The following is a 23,030-nucleotide window of genomic DNA, read 5'->3' as shown; positions in this document are numbered from 1 at the left end:
CTCATCAACCGACACCCCCAGGTCCTTCTCCTCAGGGCTGCTCTCCAGCCATCCTCCGCCCAGCCTGGATTTGTGCGCTTGGGACTACCTTCCCGCAGGCGGGAGGTTTTCACGGGAGTATCTCGCTAAGGAGACCCGGTGGTGTCACCTGAGGGTGTCATGAGAAGCCTTCCCCCTCGGACCAATGAGAGCCGGGCGGAGGGGAGGGCCGCCCCGCCGTTGGCCGGCCCCGGCTCAGGCCCCGCCCCCTGGCCGGTGCGGGGGGGGACCCGGATGAGGCAGCCTGGGGCGGCCGCGGCCGTTAAACGCCGGCCTGCGGGCACGGCCCCCGCCATGGCGGCGGCACGGTGAGGGCAGCACGCTCGGGGCGCGTCCCGGCCAGGCGAGGATGCAGCTGCTCTATGTGATCCTGCTCTCGGCGTTCGCCGGCAGCTTCCTCACCCTCTTGCTCCAGCTCCTGCTCTTCTATTGGACCAAGCCGGAGCCCCGCAGGGCGGCCGGAGCCTCCGGCGGCCTCGTCTACGCCCGCGTCGCGGCGGAACAGAACATCAGGGACTATCTACAGGGCTCGGAGCCGGCCGGTAGCCAAGCCTCTCCCGAGCCGGCCCCAGCCTCAGCGCCAGGCGCCGCCGCGGCTCCTGCCGCCGCCCCGGGCCCGGAGTCCAGCGCCAAGCAGCAGCAGCAACCGCCTCAGCAACAGCAGCAGCAACAGCCAGAGCCCCCTCCGGCCCCCTCCTCCCATGAGGAAACGTGCCACTTCCTCAATGCCATCTTCCTCTTCCTCTTCAGGGAGCTCAGGGACACGGCCCTGGTCAGGAACTGGGTCATCAAGAAGATCAAGGTGGAGTTTGAGGAGTTGCTGCAGGCCAGGGTGCTCCAGGGGAAGGTGCTGGAGGGGCTCAGCCTCAGGGAGGTCTCTCTCGGCAATGTCCTGCCCGTCTTCAAATCAGTCAAGCTCATTCGGCCGGTGGTCTGCAATGAAGAGGGCTGCCCCGAGGAGCTGGGCTTTGAGGTAGACCTGGAGTACAATGGCGGCTTCCAGTTGGCCGTCGATGCCGACCTGGTCTTTGGCAAGTCGGCCTACCTCTTTGTCAAGATCTCCCAGGTGTCGGGGAAGCTGAAGCTGGTCTTCACGCGCCTGCCCTTCACGCACTGGTCCTTCTCTTTTATGGATGACCCTGTGGTAGTCTTTGAAGTGAAGTCTCAGTTGGAAGGGAGGCCCTTGGCTTCGCTCACTTCTGTCATTGTGAACCAGTTCAAGAAAGTTATTAAGCGCAAGCACACCTTACCCAATTACAAAATCAGGTAAGATGTCCAGCATCTTCAATGTTACTTCAGGTGATGTGCTTTAGTATCGGTGTTCTGCTCTTAATAGGTAAAAAGGGTTTTCTGTTGGCCCTTCTACAGTAGGGGTGCTTGTAAACTGCTTGTCTGCCCTGTCTAGCAGCCTTCTAGTACCTAAAAGGGCTCTACAGGAGAGATGGAGAGGGACTCTTTATCAGGGAATATAGCAATAGGATGAGGGGTAATGGCTTTAAACTGAAAGAAAGTAGATTTAGATTAGATAGTAGGAAGGAGCTCTTTCCTGTGAGGCTGGTGAGGCACTGGCCCAGGTTGCCCAGAGAAGCTGTGGCTGCCCCATCCCTGGAGATGTTCAAGGCCAGGCTGGATGGGGCTTTGAGCAACCTGGTCTGGTGGAAGGTGTCCTTGCCCAGGGCAGGGGGATGGAACTAGATGATCTTTAAGGTCCTTTCCAACATGAAACGTTTTATGATTCTATTCTATGATATCAAAAGCTTTCCATGAAGGTAAGCAGTGTTTTCCAATTATAGTAGGTGATGAAGCCATTGCACAGTGAGATTCTGACAAGCCCTGAACTGTGTGTAACTAAATGGTAGAATTAGTAGGTATCAAAAAACTTTAACATCCTGTCAGGTGTCCAACAACAGGACCATGATATGCTTTCTTGGAAAAGGTGGAAGGATCATGCTGTGGACAGTATGTGGCTTTGGGGTGTCCTCCCAAGCTTCTGCCATTGGTGAGCCACCTGGACAAAATTTGTGGCTTATGCTTATCTATAGAGGCAAGGTGGTTGTTGCTTAATGAGAGAAAGAATAAAGTTCACTCTCTAGGGAATATTTTGAAACTGCATGATAGATGGTGCCCTCCTCCTTTCTGGTTTACTGAATTTCTTCAATAACTTCAGGGTTATCTAAAAGTTGATAAGTATTGCCACTATTGTGGTAAGTAAAACCTAGGGAGACCTCATGTGGTTTTTTTTGTAAGAAAGTATGTTTTCTTTTATAAATGCTCACATGGTGGCACAGACTGTGTTATATCTTGAATATAATGAAATGTGCAGTGAAAATATCACTGCAGAAGTGGCAAATAGATTCCACCTTTATTTCTGATTAAAAAGATAGTGAATGTCTTACTGCTGTTCAGGTACCATGTTCCCTTTCTGTCATGTGTCTTACCTTTCCTAGGACAGTATTGTTTCCTTTCTCATTTGTTTATTCTTTGTAGATTGCATTATGTGTTAAGTAAGGATTTTTGTTTTGTTTACTACATTCTTCTGCAATAAGCCTTTTCTCTGAAATTCATCAGAGATGAGTAACTGAAAAAGCCTGTTTGAATTTTGAAGTATAATTAGCTTTGCAGTGATGTAATTTTTGAAGGCTTTTCAGCCAGTTCTTCTGCAATCGAATTTATAAGAGTTCTCATGAAAGTGGAGGTGTAAAATATGCAAGATTTTGAGTGACGTGGTGGTCCTTTCAAATTTTGAGGTACTGAATTGCTGTCCAGAAGAGAGCAATCTCTGGGCAGCAGGGAAGCTGTCAAGAGCTGTTGGAAAGAGACTGAAGGAATGGCTGGGATAGCACGATTGTGGTGCAGAGCTTGCACTCCTGATGTACCTAGAAAGACAAAGTAGAGCCTTATGCTCTCTAGACAAATTTTAGGGTGCCTGTGGAACCAGTGATGATGTGCTCCTCGCCTTAGGCAGGCGTAGATTGACATCTTCATTCTTCCTCTGGGAAAAATGCACCTGGGCAGTAGGGTGCTCTCATCATTTAGAGGTGAATTTTCCACATATTTCTCAAACTTTCTGTGCCAGAAAGAATGGATGAGGCTTGTGTGAGCCACTGACACGTTAAAGGAACTGGGGGGGAAATGAAGGAAAGAAGCACAGCACAGTGTTTGGGACAGAAATGAGTAGAAGATAACTGACACTGAGAACAACATAGGAAGCGTAAATTATTATAGAACTAAGAAGAATGAACTGATATTTTAAAATGTTCTCTTTCAGTTTTAAGGAGTTGGGAATTTGTGAATGCTTGAGAGGGAAATGCAGTATCATAACTGGTTTTAACTCTAGATAGTAGGCTGGTAGCACAGGATGACAGATGTTCAGTGAAACAGTGTCCAACCCTGTATATGGTACTTTTGACCTTTACATTTTATGCCACGTTCTGAGGATGTCATTCTGACCCACTGTGGTGTTAAGGGGGAAGGCAGGACACAAAGCTTAATGCGCATTAACGAAATTGTCTTAAGGAAGATTGGGTTATTGGTGTTCTAGCTGTCTGGAACTTTGCCTTTAAAGCATCAAGTGGGAACACAGACCTCCTGGCATGGGCATCTTCAGCTGTCTTTGAATCTTTAGCTTTCCATAGCTGCCTAAGGTTTTGTAGAACACAGACTGAAAACACGTATTCTCCACCAGTGTGACTCAGGTGGGGTTGTGCAGGTGGATCCCTAGACAGTAAAGCCTGTAACAGCTGAGTAGTAACAATACACTCTTAGGTGGTGGCATGGTTGAGAACTGAGACATAATGATTTAGGTGGTATGGAGAACTGATTTGGAAACACAAGCCCTCTGCTGAAAAGATGCAAAATTTGGTATTTCAATAGAATTTTTAAGAATACATTGGCTTGGAATTGTGGTATGTTAATATATCTCTTAGCAAAGAACATACAGGAAGAAGTCAGGAGAGTTTCACAACTGCTTAATAACACATTACCTTACCTGAAGGTAATGTGTTATTTCTCATCTACAGGGAATGTGCTTATCCCCTCCCCATTTTTCCTATGGCCTATGTGCTTTCTGTTAAGTACATAGTCAGTATTTGCTGCCATGTGTAGTTCAAAACCTTTTTGATGTCTCCCTACTCTTGCTCAAGTAACTTTGTAAATAAACCTTTGAATGGCAGTAATTACAACCCTGTAAACAAAAGCACTTGGAGTGTGTGGAGTTCTCATTTCAGCTGGTTAAAAGGGAACACTTTGTTATGCTGTGAGTTTCCAGATTGAAGTTCACAAAGGAGTTTTATCTTGTTTCAAGATGCTAAGTAGCATTAAAAATTAAAATACACCGTTTTCTTTGTCTTTTGTATTGGGCAACTTCTAGAGGTTATTACGTGGTAGCGAATGGCATAAGAAGAGAACTTTTGCCCATAGTTGATTTTGAGCATCCTATAGCTAAGTTTTGTGTAAATCAGATCATCTCCCTCCTCTGTTATTTAATTGTAAAATACAGCATTAAAAAAGTGTTGTCTTCATGCATGTACTGTCTGTTGCTACAGCCAAATTACTGCACATGTACTTTTATATTCATTACAGCTACATACAATTTTATGCAGGAAAGCAGTGATTAGTAAGATCATCTTTTGTATCATCCATTATTAGGGGCGACTTTTGTGCAATGTGTGTAACTGTAGGTTGGAAGTGGCAGAAGGCATCTTGTGTTCCTGATGTGCTCTTAAGTGTCTGTGGAGGGAGGCAATGTAGAGTAGTAAGTGCATTTTAAAGTTTGCCTAGCATTTCATGTACAACTTTTTCCATAAAAGCAATTGTCTACTAATTGGAGAAAGGAGGGATGCACCTTACGTCTAAATAAATTAGTAATTTGTGTTTTATTCTAATGGTATGTAATCCCTTTTCTTTGGCTCTTTAAGCAGTGTGTTTGTGTCTGGCAAAACACCTGATTTTGAAACCTTTCTGTCATTGAATGGCAATTGCTATCTCATATGCTAGATATTGGTTAAATCTCTGGAAGCAAGGCTGCTGGTAAAACTGAGTGAATGATAGGGGTCTCTTTAGTCATCACTGGTAAAGGATTTGTGCAATTCAATTGGTAGTAGCAAGAGTTACAAATTTTATAGCTAAAAATAATCTTAATGTATGTGTAATAGAAATGCAAACAGCTTTTCTGAAAGTGTCATCCGTCAGGAATGTTTCTAATTCAGAGGTGGGGAAGGTCCAAAATGACAATTTTTTCTTCTCCAATATATGTGAATTCTGGTGTACTCTTGCAATTTTTTCTTCTCCAATATATGTGAATTCCGGTGTACTCTTGAGAAACTAGAGGACTGGGAGTTGCTTGGTTTTTTATAACTAGCCCATACCTCACTAAGGTAGTGAAGAATTGTAGGTATCACTTCCTTGGCTCTGCATATTCTATAGCTCTGTTTTGTCCTCATGTCTCACCATCCTCACAGTAAAGAATTTCTTCCTGAAATCTAATCTAAATCTCCCCTCTTTCAGTTTAAACCACTAGCCCTTGTCCTATCACTGCACGTCCATGTCAAAAGTCCCTCTTCAGCTCTCCTGTAGGCCCCTTTCAGATGCTGGAAGGCTGCTGTAAGGTCTCCCTGGAGCCTTCTCTTCTCCAGGCTGAAAGCCCCAACTCTCTCAGCCTGACTTTACAGGAGAGGTGCTCCAGCCCTCTGATCGGCTTTGTGGCCTTTCTTTGAACTAACTGTTTAAACTAGATCTTTTTTTAGTTCTAAGACAAGTTGGCGGGTTGCGTGGAGCTTCTGCAAAGCCTTGACTTTGTGTTCTGCCAGGTGGCCACTGATCCATCAGCTGTGTCTCGCTCTCCCAAAATCTCTAATGCTGGCACTCTCAGGAACCGTATCCAGTCAGTCTTGCCTGTTGGCACTTGACGCTGTAGTTTTCATGTATGTTTCTCTTACTACAGAAGGATGGTGGATACTAATTATCAGCACAAAGTGGAGTTTATCTAGGGGCCTGAATCCAACCTTTGTTTTTTCATGGTATGCAATCAAACAGTTCTTTAAAAGTAGTACTATAATCGCTGCTCATATTTGGTTTAACTTTCTATATTGTGTCATTTTAATAGTAGGATAAAGTGGTTAATAATAAGCTGTAGTTCCTGGCATAACCATAGTACATTTAGTATTTAGAGACATGCAGTAAGGACTATTTCAGGTGTCTGTCTCCTTGCGGTGTTGCAGGTGTGATGGGTTCATCTCCTAGTTCTCTAATGAGCTGTACCTTGCTTGTTAACCTATTATTAAGCTACTTATTGGTGACAACCTTGATATTCCCCCCATTATGTCAGGTGTACACTAATAATGCTGTATTGTCTGGTCTGGTCTGAACAGTCAGCTGTAGTTTTGCTGTTTCAAACAGGTCCTGATCTTGTTTTGTGTAGGTTTTTGAGACCTTTGGGTTTTGGGCTCTTTCTAGACAGTAAAAATGCACTTTGCCATAAAGAAGATACAAAGCCCTTTGTGTGTGTAAAGGGTGAGGAGGAAGTACTTGCAGTCTAGTCTCCCTCCAGAATTTAATTTCCCAGTGTTTCTTAATCAGCAATGTAAAAAAATCTGACAGCTGCTGGTTTTTTTCTTTTCTAAATTTAAGGTCTTGCAAGTTCATCCAAGATTCTAAGCAGATTACGTATTGCCTAAGCAGTGAGTCAGTTCTGGGTATTTTAAGAACACTTGGTTTCTCAGTGTACTACATTTTAAAAATTAAATTAAAATGAATATTCTGTATTGATACTAGCCTGTTTGAGAAACTATGCTTTGCTTTATTTTAATGCATGCTCCCACAGAGTGGAGTAACTTTCTGTTCTTTAGAAGTACTCTCGCAAAGGATTACTTCTAACATTTTTATATCGAGTATTTAGATGACCTCCTGAGGTCCCTTCCAACATGAATTATCCTTGGAACTGATCATTCGCAATATACTTAGTCATGTTGAAGAGTTTCATGCTTTATTTGGAAACTGGGGCTATATTGAATTTCATTGGGAAGAACCATTAGACAAGCCTATTTTAATTTACCATTATAGAATGCAATTTGAGAGTTACACAGCAGTTTCTTATTTTTGGCAAAACTTAAGCTAAGAATTAATGTAAGTAGCTATTGATTTCAAATGTGTTTTATAATAGAAATGACTTCATAGTATGGTGATAGAGGTATTGGGAAAAGTATGAATAATATATACTTCTTTAAATTTTATATGATGAGGTTATACTCAGAAATACCAGAAATAATTGTAGAGATTGGGATTGTCAGCATGTCTTAACTTCAGAAATCAGCAGCCCATGGAGATACCCGCTTTCTCTACAGCTTCTGCAAAAGGAGAGGATAAGGAGATTCTCTTTCTGAGTGGATTTTGACTGTAGTTGTGATATGAATCTCTCTTTCTGGTTAAATCTGTAAGGCATTCCTGTTTGAAGCTCTTGTTCCTGTTGCTGCTGAAAAAGGAGGCTTTGTTTTCTTTTAATGCCATGCCTGGTCTAGGTGCAGAAATATTCTAGTGTACAGAAGCATTAGTAGACCCCCCCCAGGATCCGAGTCCTTTTCTGCAAAGCTTGAACCAGTGCTGTGGTGCTTGTGGGTTTTCAGACTGTTCCAGAGAGGTGATGCTCTGAATGATGCCAGCACAAGGACTTGTTCCCCTAATGGCAAAGCGGTGATAATTGGAATCAGTACATCTGTCTGCAGACAGTAGTTTCATGCTTGGAAGATTATCTTTATAGTGCGCAGACAAATAGTTTTTCTTAATCATACAGGAGTTAGATAAATGGATCAGTAGGCAACCTGACACACAGTAAACAAGACCAAACCCCAGAATGTTAAATGCTTTCATTTCTTCAAGGGTGCTACATGTGTGGAAGGAAGCTTTTCGTGCTGCAGAGCATTTTACTGTCTTTATTTTGGGAGTGGTCTATCTCAGACATACGTTGTGTCTGAAGGATGAATAAATGCATGTTTCTTCAGATTAAATAGAATATGTGGTACAAAATATGTACATAACTTTCCTTATGCAGATATCAAGTTCAAAGCCTATTGGTTCTAGGGGTTTTGAAACCTTTTAGCCTTCTTCCTCAGCTCCAGCACTTCATGGACTTTCACACTGGAACTATATAATTCGGAAAGAATACTAGTTTGAAACTTGTTCATTATAAAATCAGATTTAATGAATGATCAGCTACATATTGGATATTTCCGAGTATAAAGGTGACGTTATTTTCGGGTTAAGAGTGAACTTTTCCTATGATTAGTCAAAAAATGTTACATTGTCTTTCCTTACCTGCAAGGGTGAGGAACTAATAGGGCACTCACTTGAGATGGAAGAAACTGGAAGACCAGAGGTGTAGCTGGGGCCAAATAAAATAGTAATCTCAGTTGGAGGGACAGATGGATAAAGACATAAAAGAGTAAGCCAAATAAAATAGTAATCTCAGTTGGAGGGAGAGATGGATAAAGACATAAGAGTAAATTTTGGGGATTACTGTTTGCGTTTGCTGAAGATAGCAATCCAATAAGCATTAAGGTTAATTCATCTGACAGGAAAATAAAATCTCCTTCAACTTCTCTTTCTTGGAACAGTATATAAAAGATTCTTTCTGCAGTAATAGTGAAAATTGCCTCATTTAACACCTTTTCTGTTTTTTATTTAAAAGTTAATCTTGATCTTAGTCCTGCAGTGAACTTCTTTCATGTGGATAGTGAATGAAAGCTCTGAAAAATCTGATAAGGTTTATTTGGTACTTCATGGTGTTTTGAATGTGCTAGCGTTGGGACTTTGCATTTCTGTTCCTCTGAACTCTCACCTTGAACATTTGAGCTGCTCAGTCAGAACTTTTCTTTTTATTCAGTTGTCATACATAATCTGTATAGCTTTTGGTTCTTTTAAATAAAATATGAAATAAGCAGTAGTGCTTCTTATTTTTTGCAAGGTAATTTATTTCAAAAGTAAATATAGGACATATAGAAGTTAATCACATTACTGAACTGTAGACATCTAACAAATGTCCCAGTTTGGCTCGGAGCCTGGCTGTTGGAGCGGGTAGGTGTGTTCAGGCACTAAAGTTGGGTTATTCCAAATTGCCTTCTACGGGCTGTATTATGATTGTTAGTTTCTGTGGATGTTCCTTAAGGAACTGATGTTCCTTATCTGCCACACAAAACTAAATTTTTCCTTGAAGGAAGTTATTTTAAGAAAGAAAGGCACAGAATTTACCTGCCCAAGTGGGTAGCTAATACAGCTCTCAGTAACTCATTTGATGTTAAAATGTATGAGTCTCTTGTAGAACCTATTTCATATATATTGAGTGTGAAATAGTTAATCTTTTTACTAATAAAAGATACTTGATCAGAAAGCTCTGAAATAAGCAGCCTGGGTAAGGAGAGTAGTTTTTAGTGATCGGTGTGGTAGAGCAGCGTGGTGCTGCAGGGACAGCGAGGCTTAGTCTCAGGCTGCCGATTTCACTGGGAGCCAGTCCTTTCATGTTACTGGGTTTCTATGGGAAACTGCTTATTCTGCATTCCTGCAGAGATTGCCTCAAGTCACCCGATATGCTCCTGTGTTTACAGTTCATGTTCACACTTGTTTGATTTAAAACTATTTCAACATTTGGTTATTTTTGATATTATTGCTCTTTAGAGAATAGTAAAAGACTTTAAAACTACTTCTAAGATTAAAAAGCTTTATTGTCTAAAATAAGTATGAAGGAAATGTTACATACCTATGGGGTTTTTTAATTTAATAGATAATTTGTGCCACCCTAGTCTGCTAAAATCCATTAATTGCAGAACTACAAAACCTTTAGCATGATGATCTCAAATTGTGCTTCTGTCCAGATGAAAGTGATGACCAAATATTATAAATATTAGCTGGGAACAATTAGTTCTTTGGGCAGGTTCCATTCTGCATGATACATGAATATCAATATTTATATAATTAAGAAAAAATGCTATATGAAAGCATTCTGATATTCGAGGGCTGAAGAGGGCTTGTTCGTAACAGTGGATAAATTCTCATTTTGGAAATAAGAGTGGATGCCAGTTTGTGTGAAGGAGATTTGGGGGTCATTATTTTATAAACATTTGTCAGGTTAATTGTGACATACTAAGCTGAACACAGAATTTATAAAAAAAATGTGAGTAGTTTCTGTTGCAGTCACTGAGTTTTGGGTTAAACTAAAGAACTTACTGCTGGAATGGTGTTCATCTCGGTTGAGACACGAGAAAGCTTCCAAAACTTGTATGGATCTTTTCCTGTTAATATTTACCTTCACTGTTTAACAAACTGCATTTTTTCTACAAACCAATCAAATATAGGCTAGAATTCAGCTCTGCAGGATGTTCAGTGATGCCAGCCAGTGTATCTAGTAAATTAATGAAAAACATCTGCAGTCAAGACTTCAGTTGAGAGACAGGTTTGTGTTGCAAAGAAAGTTTCTCCAGTACAGTTAGAGCACCCAACCAGCAGTGAAATGGTGGTGTGTGCTGAGCCATGGGTGCAGGTGCTCTTAAATCACCTCTACCCAGCAAGTTGGGTATATTCAGTGTTGGGTTTGGTAGCTCAGATGTCTGCATCATACCAGCCCAAAGCCATGTGGGTGCATCTGCCGCCCTTATCACTCCTCTTAATAAGCCCTCTTGGGACTTGGGAGTGTGCCTCTTTCCTGCAGGACCCAGCTGGAGCCTGGCAGTGTTTTAGACCTGTCTGTGGTATGAAAACTGCTGAGGAGATGCTAGCAGAGGAGAAAAGAGAGGTAAAACCTTATTTTTTGTGAGATGAGGGAAAGGCAGAAATTCTTTTCAACTCTGGGTTGGGCTCTGATGAGCTACTTTGTGGGGGTCCCCCCCAGCTAGCTGTTGCCCTTTGTTTTACTCTTAAATCTACCCAGGAACAACTTAACATTTATAATTTAATTATAGCAGCTCTGCTATAATTCAGCAGAAGGGTCTGTGAGGAGCAGTGCACCCAGCCCTCTCCATTAAAGCTGTTTTGTGCAATGGAAAGTACGGGGATTCTACTACAGCAATGCGGTTTTCACATTTTTGAAGACTTACCAGATGTCATAGAAGTCTGTCTGCAATAAAGAGTGTATTACAGATACCAGCTGATAGAGTTAATCAGACTGTTACACGTACTCACAGAGAGTAATTAATTGCCTGATATGACTAGCATAAAATTAAATTAGGATAATCACTCGGCAATACTTTTTTCAGCAATTTTATGTTTCTTAAACTGTGAAACTTACAGGGACAATTTGAGATGTAAATTTGCAAAATTATTCCTTAATTTCTGTCCAATATTTTTAAATTATCTCTGCATATCAGATGGAAATCATAACACTTACATAGTTTTTTCCTGACTCTTAACTTAGTCTTAATGCTAAGCTTCAATTTATTATCCTGTATCGGTTTTAATGGCAACATAGTTATGAAAAATGCCCATTCAGAAGGAAATGTGTACAGATATTACGATCTGCTATTTGTAATGGCATTAAGTACAAGATTGTTATTTGCCAGTGCCACTGAAACAAAGATTCTAATACTTAAAATAACTAATATCACATATGTAAAATGCTTTAAGTGATGTTAAAGCATTTGAAAAATATCTTGTCAATTCATGGAGTAGTTTAAATGTAAACCATTGTGTAGTGAGAATGAAAATGGACTTTTCCATGAATGTCACTACAAAGATTCTAATACTTAAAATAACTAATACCACATACGTAAAATGCTTTAAGTGATGTTAAAACATTTGAAAAATATCTTGTCAATTCATAGAGTAGTTTAAACGTAAACAATTGTGTAGTGAGAATGAAAATGGACGTTTACATGAATGTCACTGTGTAGTAAATGACTTTGACCATTATTCCTGTTTGCCTGAGTAGGAAGAGTAGAAATTGAAGATCACAGTCTTGCAGTGACATGGCAGAAGGCTTCGTGGTGGTGTTTGAATCACCAACTGTGAACGATCTGGCTTAGTGAATAATTCCTAAGTAATTAAGCAGTGGAAATGATGCAGTGTAACTCTGAAAACTTCAACAGTTAGTATTTTTTTTTTAAAGAATAACTCTGCATACTTGGTAATAAAACTTAATGCAATATAGTGGAATAAACAAAACAAATTCTAATGTTGCCAAGCAAAGAGCCCAGTGGATTACAAGGGGAGGTGGGGTGGGAACAGCAATGTTACTCAGTGGTATTGTTTTAAAACAATACTACAAAAACACAGATTTTCTTTTTCCTTTTTTCCCCCCCTGTTCCTCTGAAAGAAGGGCAAATTAGAGACAATATTCCAATTCGTTATGGGGATGGTGGGAGAAGATTATGGTAATTTGAGCATCTGCTTCTTTCAGATGTAATCACACCTCTCAACTGTAACTTGCCATCAGTGATGCAGGATTTGCAAAAGTGCAGGAATCCTTCCTGGTAATGAATCTCACAAGCTGTATTCGATTGTCGGCAGCGGTGCCACGGGTCATATCTACCCTGAGCTGCTGCATTGTATGATCCTGTTTGTTTACAGCAGGGGCCATTACTAAAATGCTGTGACTCACAAATGGTGACACCTTTGCTTAGGGGACAGTTGGCAAGTATATGCCATGGTGTGTCCCCGTCAGTGGCCTCCCCACCACTGCAATCTGAATAGCTGAGCTGTCTGTAAAATAGATCCTTAATTACTGCTGGTTGCAATTGGAAGGTGAACTGTCAGTCATCTCAGCTTTGAAAATGGTACTACTAATCCTGAGATAGTCTACCACTTTGGAAGACTTTATAGGTGTAAATTGGACCATCTTCTGCTTGTCAAAAGTGACTCAATAAATGTAGATTGAGGAGAAGCTTCTGTAGTTTGAGCATTTGAAAAACTCACTGGAGGAGTGAGGATAAACCTTGGAAAGCTATCGTGTCTAGAATTCAGAACAGATACAAATATTTTTTCACTTTTGGCTTACAGCTGTCAGTGTTTTCAGCAGGGAGACAGCAATTTCTGTGGAAGAGGATGTCATTAGTTCTCCTATGGACACAGCTAGTGTTTAGAGCAGAGGACTAAAACTCGAGCTCAGTGAATGAGTCATGTGCAGAGCTTAGACTTCTATTAGAACATCAGCATCCTTTTCCTCTGACCTGGATTGCAGAGAGATGATGTTTGTGGAGAGACTTGAAACCTCCTTATTTACTGGAACCAATCTCTAACCTAATTGGCTAAAGGTAGAGTTTTGTGGTGGCTTGGGGTTTATTCATTTGGGTTTTTTGGTCTTCTCTTTTTTCTCCTGCTGCTGTTCTCCTTGAATGCCTAAAAGCTGGTTGCTGAACCACAACTGCCTCTCTGCCAGCTCTGCATGAACAAGAGTGTGTTCTGCATCTTCTGTCCCATTTGGAGCAGAGCCACAACGATTCAGGCTTTCTGGCTAGACAGGGGAATTTTGTCTTCGTCCTGTCTGAGACTGAAATATAGCAGGATTTTGATCTCTTTCTCTTAATTTGAACCAACAGTTGGCTTCAGCTAGGTCACAATTTAAAAAAAAAAACAACACATGAAAACTCTGAGATCAAACAGGCAATGACTGCACTGGCTCAAGTAAACTATGTCAGTTTTTATGGAACTTAAAATTTGGAAAACAAGTATTCTTTCTTGAAATGCCAAAAGGTCTATGCATGGTTAAATTGATCTTGTTTGTGCTGATAAGAAAGTAGTTTTGATGAGCCTGGTTCAAGATTTCTTTTTTACCCATGAGTGTTTCAGTACAGACAGCAATGGCAAATCTTTAAGACCCTCCTTGCCATATTTACAATGACTTCTGTCGTATAAGCAGGAAAAAAATTTCTATCTTTTTTTAGAAGGAGCTACTTGACTGTTTACATGTGTCCTTTTATTTGTTCTTGTAGAATGGGTTTGAAAGTTTTAAAAATGTTTCTCTTGAGCGTCTGATTCGAGATACGCTTCAGAGGTACTGATATCACCATAAGAGAGGCTGTAGTGTAAGAATCTGGAAATGTGTGAAACATCTTTGAAGAAAGAAAAACGAATAATAAAATCCTTGCTTTTTTTTCTTGAGGTCTTGATTTTAAAAGTGACTGTTCATATATTGAGAACTTATGTGTTTGAGCCTCCCACATGCCTGTGGCAGAATATCCTGTAACACAGTGGGTGGAGTGCTAGAATTGATTTGCAGTTTTCAATAAAATTTCCTGGAAAATAAACCTACTCTCTTATGGCAATGTTTTTCAGGTTGTTTGTAGGCCATATTTTCATGGGTGTAGGTAAAACTGAAATTAGTAGATTTCTGTACTGAATAAGGGTATAGTTTGAATTACTAAAGTCTCTTGAATATAAATACTGACAGTTCTGCAGCTTTGTTCCCTGTGAAATCAGTGGAAACCGGAGAATTGCTTTTGCAAAATATACAGTGGCGGTAGTTTTTGAAGTACTCTAAAAAATAAAAACAATGAAGTACTACTAATTTTTTCTCCAAATAAGGATGAGTTCCATTTTTATATCTTCAATCTAAAGAATGATATAAGCTGTTTGCATTATAACACCTAACACTAACTTAAATGTTAGCTGATAAGTACTTTCAAAATCTTATTAATGCGATCATGCCTCTTTAGAAGCGGGCTGTAATATTTTAGAATTTTTGTAGATGTAAACTTCTTAAATTACACACAATGTAAGACTAGAGGACTTTTTAATGACTTATATTTCAAAAAAGTGGTATTTTATACACTTTACGAGCCCATGACTGGTATTTTTGTGAATTGGATAAAAAGGGCAATCTAAAAATGACTGAACCTGTTCTGATGTTAATTGAATCTTTTGATTACTCCCAAAACTGAAAATAAATTCAGCAGTTATTCTTTCAAAAATATTTCAGATACTAGAATATTCAAATACAATTGCATTTACAAAAGTAAATTGATACTTTACTAAAGACAGCCCAGCTTTAAATTTAGGTTTAATTTTTACTTAAGAATGGCAAATACAATTCTAAGACTTGCAATGTATACAAAGTAGCTTTATGGTAAAGATGTATTTTTAGCTGGTGGGCTCTTCTGGGGTTTATGTCTCTCTTTGCCTTGTTTATTAAGATTTAAATGTTTAGTTAATGTAACTTGATTAAAAATTCATAAACCTGACAATATTTAATCTTTATGGTCATAAAGTAGTGCTGGAATTCATGTAATAAAAATTAATGTGGTCTTAAACAGATATCCCGTAATTTTTAAGCCACAGTTTTAGATATCAAGCTCCCTTTATAAAACCAAAGAACAATTTAAAACTGTTTCCAGAACTTACTCTAGTAGAGTGCTCTCACTTCTCCGTAAAATCTCTACAAAATTGTAGCCTCTTCCTGCGTTTAGGAATGAAGCTGTAAGTCTTTCTGCTCCTCCAAGTAGGAAATGGAGCACTGAGAGCTTTTGAAGTTTGTTCCTGTCTGTGTTTAGCTCTTAACATTTACTTTTTTTTACCAGGATTCTGGATATTCTTAACAGATGCAATGAACAGAAACACAGAAGCGCTTGGTTATCTTTGGCCAGATAAAGTGATATTTTTCTTTTCCCCCTGGTTCTTAATAAATTTCTTCATGCAACTAAAAATATTGTAGCTAAGTAAGTACTGGTGGGAGCAGTTAATTTAGGTAATAGGTTAATTAAACTAAGGTATAAAAAAAAACTCCTGTCCTGTGTTAAAATTGGCTAAAGGACTGCAAAACAATCACCACGGAATAGTGAATGCAAATTAATGGAAGTATAAGTCAGGCATTTCTAAAACTAAACCACTGAATTAGTCTTGTTCCAAGTAGGTGAGTTCCTCCTCTGCGGAACTGGCAACTGGGAGGAAGAACGGCATCATTTGTGGAGCGGGGAAGCCTTTCGCATGAAGGGGATGCACTGACTGTGTGCAGTGGCTGGAAACATTTTTGGAAGAGCTCAGTATTATGCTACTTTTAGTGTAACTTTAATCCTGTATATTATTTGAGTAACTTTCTCTTAATTATATTCCGCTATAGTCATCTGACTGCATTCTTCATGTGAACTGACTTTTTTGAGTCTTGTGGTATGTGTTGAGAAACTTCGACTGCATTCTTCATGTGAACTGACTTTTTTCCAAGTTTTGTGGTATATGTTGAGAAACTTTTGCTACTCGACAGCTTCTTTTAAATATTATTTTTATTGGATTTTTTTCTTGCTAAAATTTCACATGATGTTTGATTGCTATTCCTCTTCATATTATTCGTTAAAAACCAGCATTTTAACTTAATATTTCCTTAATGGTGTCCTATTTGAATTTTAGACTTTTGGGCAAACAAGCTGATGAATTTGCGGAGGGAGACTGATAATGTAAAAACAACCTGAAAACACACTATAAGCATCTAATATAAGGCACTTTCAAAGACTATTTTTAATAGTGTGCCATAATCAAGCAGGGTTTTTGGGCAGAAGTGTAAGTTGTCTATTTTTTCTTATAACTGCTATGTGCTTATTTTTTTTCCTCCGGAAGAGATAGAAAGTTTACAAAGGCTGAACAAATATGGTTTAAAGACAGTAAAATCTCTCCCCTACAAAGTCTTCTGATACTTGTTTAGTATCATTTCACAGGTTTGGAATTGAGAAGGAGGCTTTTGGATATATGGATTGAGTTGATGTAATCCTGCTTTATAGGTCAAGGGTTTGTGACATAAGCATGAATTTTGCTTTCTGACCTTGCTGAATGCGGAGGCGGCAGCCGCACCGCACTGGAGAGGGGTCTGCTAGAGTTGTGATGAAAATCTGCCTTGGAGAACCTGGTAACAGCTCAGCAGTGTTTAGAAAGGGACTGTATTTCTTCTAAGTACCTTTTGGTAACGTTTTCTCAACTGCTGTACTGTCAGGAGCAACTCCGACATTTCCCCACACCGTTGTTGTGCCTTAAACCCTTTTTCTTGGTACTGTATTTCTTCTAAGTACCTTTTGGTAACATTTTCTCAACTGCTGTACTGTCAGGAGGAACTCCGACATTTCCCCACACCATTGTTGTGCCTTAAACCCTTGTTTTTTGGGCTGCAGCAGGGAATGAACTGATTGCAAACCATTTGTTACGGGCTTGTTCTTTGCTGATGGAGGTCCACCAATTTACATAACTAACTTTTTTGGTTATTGATTAAAGTTAAGAAGCTGAGAATACTGGATGAGTGTTTAAAGATCTAGACAGCCAAATAGAAACCCCTTCCCCCTCACCATCGCCCTTTGTTCAGAATTTGCCAAGTGAGAGCCTTGATTTCCCAGGAGCATCCTACCAGAGCTGACCAGATCCTGGGATGGCTGCTGTGATGAGGGTAGAGACCAGCTGAGATTAACTGAGGCACTTATTTTGTTCTCAAGGTTTCTTTAGAGATTTTTTTTTTAATAGAGGCTTGCTAGTAGGCTACACAATTTTTATTTTTTTTTATTTCACCAGTGTAATGAATTTCTCCAAGGCATTTATTAATGGACTTACGCTCTTTAAAGATGGACTAAGTATTAGAGGGTAGCAAAATACACTATTAAAGTATTACAGACGTTTAAAAGCTATTACAGAAGTTACAGCAAGGTTATTTACACAGGTATTTAATAAAGTAAGTTCTACATTATAACAACAAACCCAGGATGATAGGAAACTTGTTTTTTCCTTTACGAAGGAAAGTTTGGGACAGGAGGATACTGAATCAGTGAAGGTACTGTAGTCTGCAGGGCTTGGGAATACGGTCTGTGTCTCTTGTCTCGTTCACTGAATTTATTGGCACTATTAGCTAAAAGCCTACTCATGGTACTTTAATATGATGAAATACAGTTTTGCTCTCATATTAAAAGTGTGTTTTGTTGTCCCTACTGTAAACGCTTTACGAAATAAACTTCACGATTGCATTTTGTCTGGCAACATGCTTGTTTTTGAGGAGGAAAATTACCCGTTGCAGAGGAGGGGAATCTGGTGTCTCTGCAGAGAGGGGAATGTCCCTGGCTGTTCTGCTGCGCTGAACGCAATCGCAGCAGCGATGGCTCCATAAGAACGAATCCTCGGAGTGCCTGATGTTGTTGGTGACTGTTTGTGAAATGTAGGGTAGCTCACAGGCTGTCCCTACCACGGGGAAAAAGATGGGAGACCCTGCAGTGCCCGACTCGGTGTGTTGCAGGTGGCCAACGTGTGGTTTTACAGCACCGGGGATCGGTGTCACCCACTGTCCCCGTTGGGGTCTGTGTTCATTCAGCAGTTCCCAGGGGGAAAGCCTTCCAAATAGATTTGGGTTATCTTGTATTAAATAGTTTGTCAACTATTCACTTAATACATCATTGAAATCTACTTGAAATAGTCATTTGTCTGATGTTGAATTTTGGAAATGTACACAGTCTTAGTAAATTTCCCTAAATAGATATGTACTATCTCATAAAATCAGTAAGCTTCAGAGCAGCACGTAAACTTTAAAAATGCATTTAATGTGGGTTATTTAGCAATTTGTATGTTTCTAACGCCAATGGAAATGTGTTAGGGTGTTTTGCTAGGCATTTTGCAAATTAGTTCCAGTGGTAATAATTGTTGTAAATTAAAAATGTTGTTGAGACTGTGCAGCACTAGGTAAATTCTCTGTAAGTATGGGATGAAAAGCAAAGTCCAGCATACACTAAGTGTTTTGCATGTTACTGTTTATAACTGCATTGGTGTATTTTAGAAGTGTTTCCTCTTTAATTTATTGCTGTGTTAATTTAAAAAAATATTTTGAAAATAGAAATCAAAATAATAGTTGACATTATCTCTTAATCTAGCAGGAAAAATGTCTTGTTTTGAGGATTATTTCATCATTCCGTAGCTGTAGCAAAAGATTGCAGTGTGTCCTGTACTTCACGCTTTCTTCGGAAGTTACTTGAAAAATGACGTTTTTGGTCCAAATTTGTAGATATTATGTCTGCATCCTTAGGGGACTATTTTAGTTGGTTATTTTGAGTTTTTGTTTTGTTGTTGCTTATTTTTAATATTGAAATTACATTCGTCCAGGCTTGTGTTTTTTATTAAATGGCCTGCAGGCTGTTTCATGGTACATATATGGGAAAGGTCTCATCAATACCGACATTTGCAGAAATTCAGAGAGGTGATGCTGATCTCTCTGGTTACGGGGCTGGTACTGGATCCTTTCTTTCTCTCTTCCTACCCTGCAGAAATGTTGTTTCAATAGCTCGCTGAGGCTCCTGGTGCTGCTCGTCATTACTTTGTGGTTCCCCTGGAAAACTATTTTTTTAATAGGTTTTTGGGAGAACTTATGTGGACAGTTACTGGTACTAATTGAAAAGTTGTTTATTTGTGCTGAAAAATAATTAAAAAATGGAATGAGTACAAGTATTTAGTCACTCAAAACTTGGTATTATTTTCCAGTGTAGTTGCCTAACTGATCCTTTTTCTGCCTAACAAAATGAGCTGAATCTCTGTTTCAAGGGGGGAAAAATAATTTCTAAAACAAAGAAGGTATCCTTGCTTGTCCTTAAAGTGAGAAGTGTGTGGGGAGGTGTTTGCTGTGCTGGCTCCAGGCGGCTCTGAGCGAGAATGTGGCCAGGCCCTCGAGTGACAACAAGTCTTAGGATTTTGGAGATTAAAAATAGTGGGATCATTTGGTGGCATTTTTCCACTCTTGGAATGTTAACTATTCCTTTAATAATTCAAGAACTATTAGGAAGATTATAAGCAAAATAACAAACCAGTTAGGACACACACCAGATATATTTTGGGTTGGTTGTTTATTGGTTGTTTATTCATATACTCACAAGCCTAAACCGTGGGCACTGTGATTTAACAGATTCATATTTTTCATACGCAGATTTAAATACTTTATTCCACTTATGTGTATTTTTTTAATTTAATATTCTGACGACCAATTTCAAAACAGTTTTGTTTTCTTCCTGAAGGAGTTAATGAGGGAGAAACTTGGAAGCAAATTAAAGTTAGAAGTTGAATTGGATTTCAGGAAAATAACTGGAGTGTTGAGTTGTATTTATTCACAGGGAGAACAAAAGAAATGTCTTTCTCATGGCTTTAGGAGGCTGGTGCTGGTACAGAAACGTAGTGTCTTGAGACAGAGCGCCGGGCTCCCTCCTGAAGAGTGTGCCGACAGTTAAAGGGCGCTTAATTATTTATTTGAATTTGTGAAACTCTTCAGTTCAGATCCATGTGACTGTTTCCTGAACATATTGTGATCTCCGAATGTGACAAGCAGATGCCTCCGTTGGTTGAGCAAACAGCTCTTATGAAAGACTTCTTTCTCATGAAATGGCAGATACATCCTGCAGGCAGTGGGGCTCGTGTCCCGCTATTTGTAAGGCTTCTCTGCAGAAATAATCCCTGGGAGGCCGTGCCAGTGAGAGGGGATGGAAACCCAGGCATGGGGCAGTGCTAGGAAATGGGAGCAATAAATAAAAATGGAAAGAAGGACCTACCCTGCAAGGCGGTTTTTCAAATGATTTACGTAGAAGCTAGTGCAGATTGCATGATATTTTTCTGTTTGGGGGGTTGTGGCCCTTGCTGTTAGGATCGTGTGTGTGTCTGCCATGTGATGGGGCTGCAGCTGGGCAGGCTCTCCCCCCCCTTCCTCCCCTCAGATCCCGCCTGTGTCCGACACCGAAGCGCTATCACTGAAAAATGAAATGGGTATTTATAACTCAGCGTATTCTAATCAAAGAGAGTGAGTTATGTGGTGAGATAACGTGTGTAAAACACTTAGTATCTTGAACGTGAATTGCTTTTCCCGTGAATCACATGCTGTGATGAGGGAAATAAAGCTCAAGGGCAAATATTTAGAATACCTGGATCTTTATTTTAGTCCAAGGCGACTGGCTGAAAAGGGCAACGGAATGTTTTTCACGAAATGAGAGAAGTTTCAATCTGTGTAACTGAAGTGTACTGTTCATTAAGATGCACTAGTCCTCTAAGGACAGCAGTGTCATAAAAACTTATGCTTTAGGGTCTTAGTATATTTTCACCTTTCAATGCTGTGATGTTTTATGCAGATGAACTTCAAACTTAAAATAAAGACCTGATAAGATGTTTGCTACAAAAGGCCTCTTGTGTTAAATCATGTTTGCAACCATAAACACACTCTGATGTGATCAGCTTCCAGTTTTCTCAACATTATGTGCACTAGTAAATATAACTTGAAAAAAAAACTATTCTTGTGAAACAATCTTTGTTTATATATTCTCTAATCTTCTGCATTCACAAAGCCTTAGTAGCTTCTACCTTTTGACCAACCAATATGTAGGAGTGGTGGGTATTTCTCTTTAGGAGTGTTAAAGATTCAGTGTAATGCTGTTACCTTTTGTTTTTTTTTTTAAAGTTTCTGTGTGTTAGTGTTGTTTATATCATTTGAATTAACATGGTTCTCTTCTATATTTTTCAGGTTCAAGCCATTTTTTCCATTTCAAGTATTGCCACCTGATGAATATGAAGACCGAGACCTCTGTATACAGGATTCTCTCTTGACAGAAGGTCGACTAAGAGTCACGTTAATTGAATGTACAAGGTATGTTTTGTGGTCTTTTGCTCAATCTTGACTAAGCAAGCGCATGTTTTTAAGTTTGTAGTAATTATAGCTGTAGGCCTGTTCTGATTCAAGAAGTAGCAGCTTTGGTGTTATGATGGAGCACTAATAAAGAAATATAGTTTTTTAAAGCAAAAATGAACAAACGAAGGTTGCATTTAGTTTCTGAGGCAATTCTACGTTGTGTGTGGGTGCGTTTATTTGCCTTTCATTTGAATTTTGCCTGGTTACAAGCTAATCTGTGCCTTGTGTTTTTTTGGAGATTTTTTGTTGGGTTTTTTGGCACACCAAATTATGCATCTCTTTCCAGGACAGTATAAATGTTGTAATTATCCTACTGTATTGTGTTGTAAGCAAAGGGACATAATTGTTTCACTCAGTCTTACTTAGATTAATCCAAGTAACTTTTATAAGGGATTATTTATTGTTTTTTTTCTTGAAGAAAATAATTGAAAGAAATAAAGTCTACTTCCTTCATTCATTGGAGAGAAAAGCTTTCTCTGTAAAGCTGGTGAAAAGGTGTGTGGGCTTTTTGGTTTGTTTGGGGGTGGTGTTTTTTTTAACCTCTTAGTTCTTGGTTTATGTTGGATCTTATCCTAGTAGTGCTTAGGCTTTGATCTAGTCATGTGCCGTTACGCTCTTTATGAACTAAACTCTGGTTTGCAGCAAGACTTTTTTTTTCTTAACCTGTTGTTTTCATTGCTTTTATCACCATATGAGCTCTCTTCTGCACTTTTTATTTTCTGTAGCCTTGTCCAAGTGTTTGTGAACTGTATTTGCTGTATAATGTGGTTTACCAGCGTCATGGATTTCCAGAAAATACTCCTCTGCTTCTAAGGATTGTGTGGGCCACAGCAGTGATTATTTTTCTGTAATAAAATTGCTGTTTACCTGTCTCCCTGGCTTTGTTGATATATTTAGTGTGAATGACCCAAGAATACTAAATGTCTCTGTGCACTCCTTGGCTGCCAGGAGCTTTTCCTCTCTGCCCGTATTGCATAAGGGAACTCGTGATCTCCCGTTATAGGTAGTCTCCAATTTCAGTCCAGCAGTGTGTTCATTTTCATTATAAGAAGGCCAAAAATAACTACATAAGATGTGTGCAGTTGTTTTGGGGTTGGAAAGTAATTTTTTTAAATACTCTTTAGTTCCTGAATCTTGAAACACTGTGTGACATCGCCAAGATATTACTAGTGTTGTGTTTCTTTCCATTACCTTTTAGCAGCCAGATTGCTCAGTTTGACATCACCATCTTGACCCCCATATTTTCAGCTGTCACAGATGCACATCAGATGGCTGGGAGAGGATGCAGTTGCTGGCTTGTCGAGCCTTTTAAGCTTCAGGTCTCACTTAATCTGACTGGTTTATGCAGCCTGGAATTTCTGGACACACACTTGAAAAGTATGTCTCAACAGACACCTCTCATTCTAGATGT

The 23,030-nt window shown here is 39.5% G+C and overlaps 1 protein-coding gene across 1 annotated transcript in view; it reads left to right on the top strand.

Annotated features, from left to right (window-relative positions):
• The first annotated feature begins 264 nt into the window (after positions 1 to 264).
• Positions 265 to 23,030, top strand: part of PDZD8 (PDZ domain containing 8) — a 90,832-nt gene continuing 68,066 nt past the window's right edge. The window contains exons 1-2 of the mRNA XM_014945311.1: positions 265 to 1,305; positions 21,455 to 21,577. Coding sequence (XP_014800797.1) covers positions 389 to 1,305; positions 21,455 to 21,577 — 1,040 coding nt within the window. The 5' untranslated portion in view covers positions 265 to 388. The remainder of the gene's footprint in view (positions 1,306 to 21,454; positions 21,578 to 23,030) is intronic.

The sequence above is a fragment of the Calidris pugnax genome, unplaced genomic scaffold (genome assembly GCF_001431845.1).
Source record: "Calidris pugnax isolate Ruff unplaced genomic scaffold, ASM143184v1 scaffold89, whole genome shotgun sequence".
Taxonomy (NCBI): Eukaryota; Metazoa; Chordata; class Aves; order Charadriiformes; family Scolopacidae; genus Calidris; species Calidris pugnax.
This window is presented reverse-complemented; position numbering and strand designations above follow the sequence as displayed.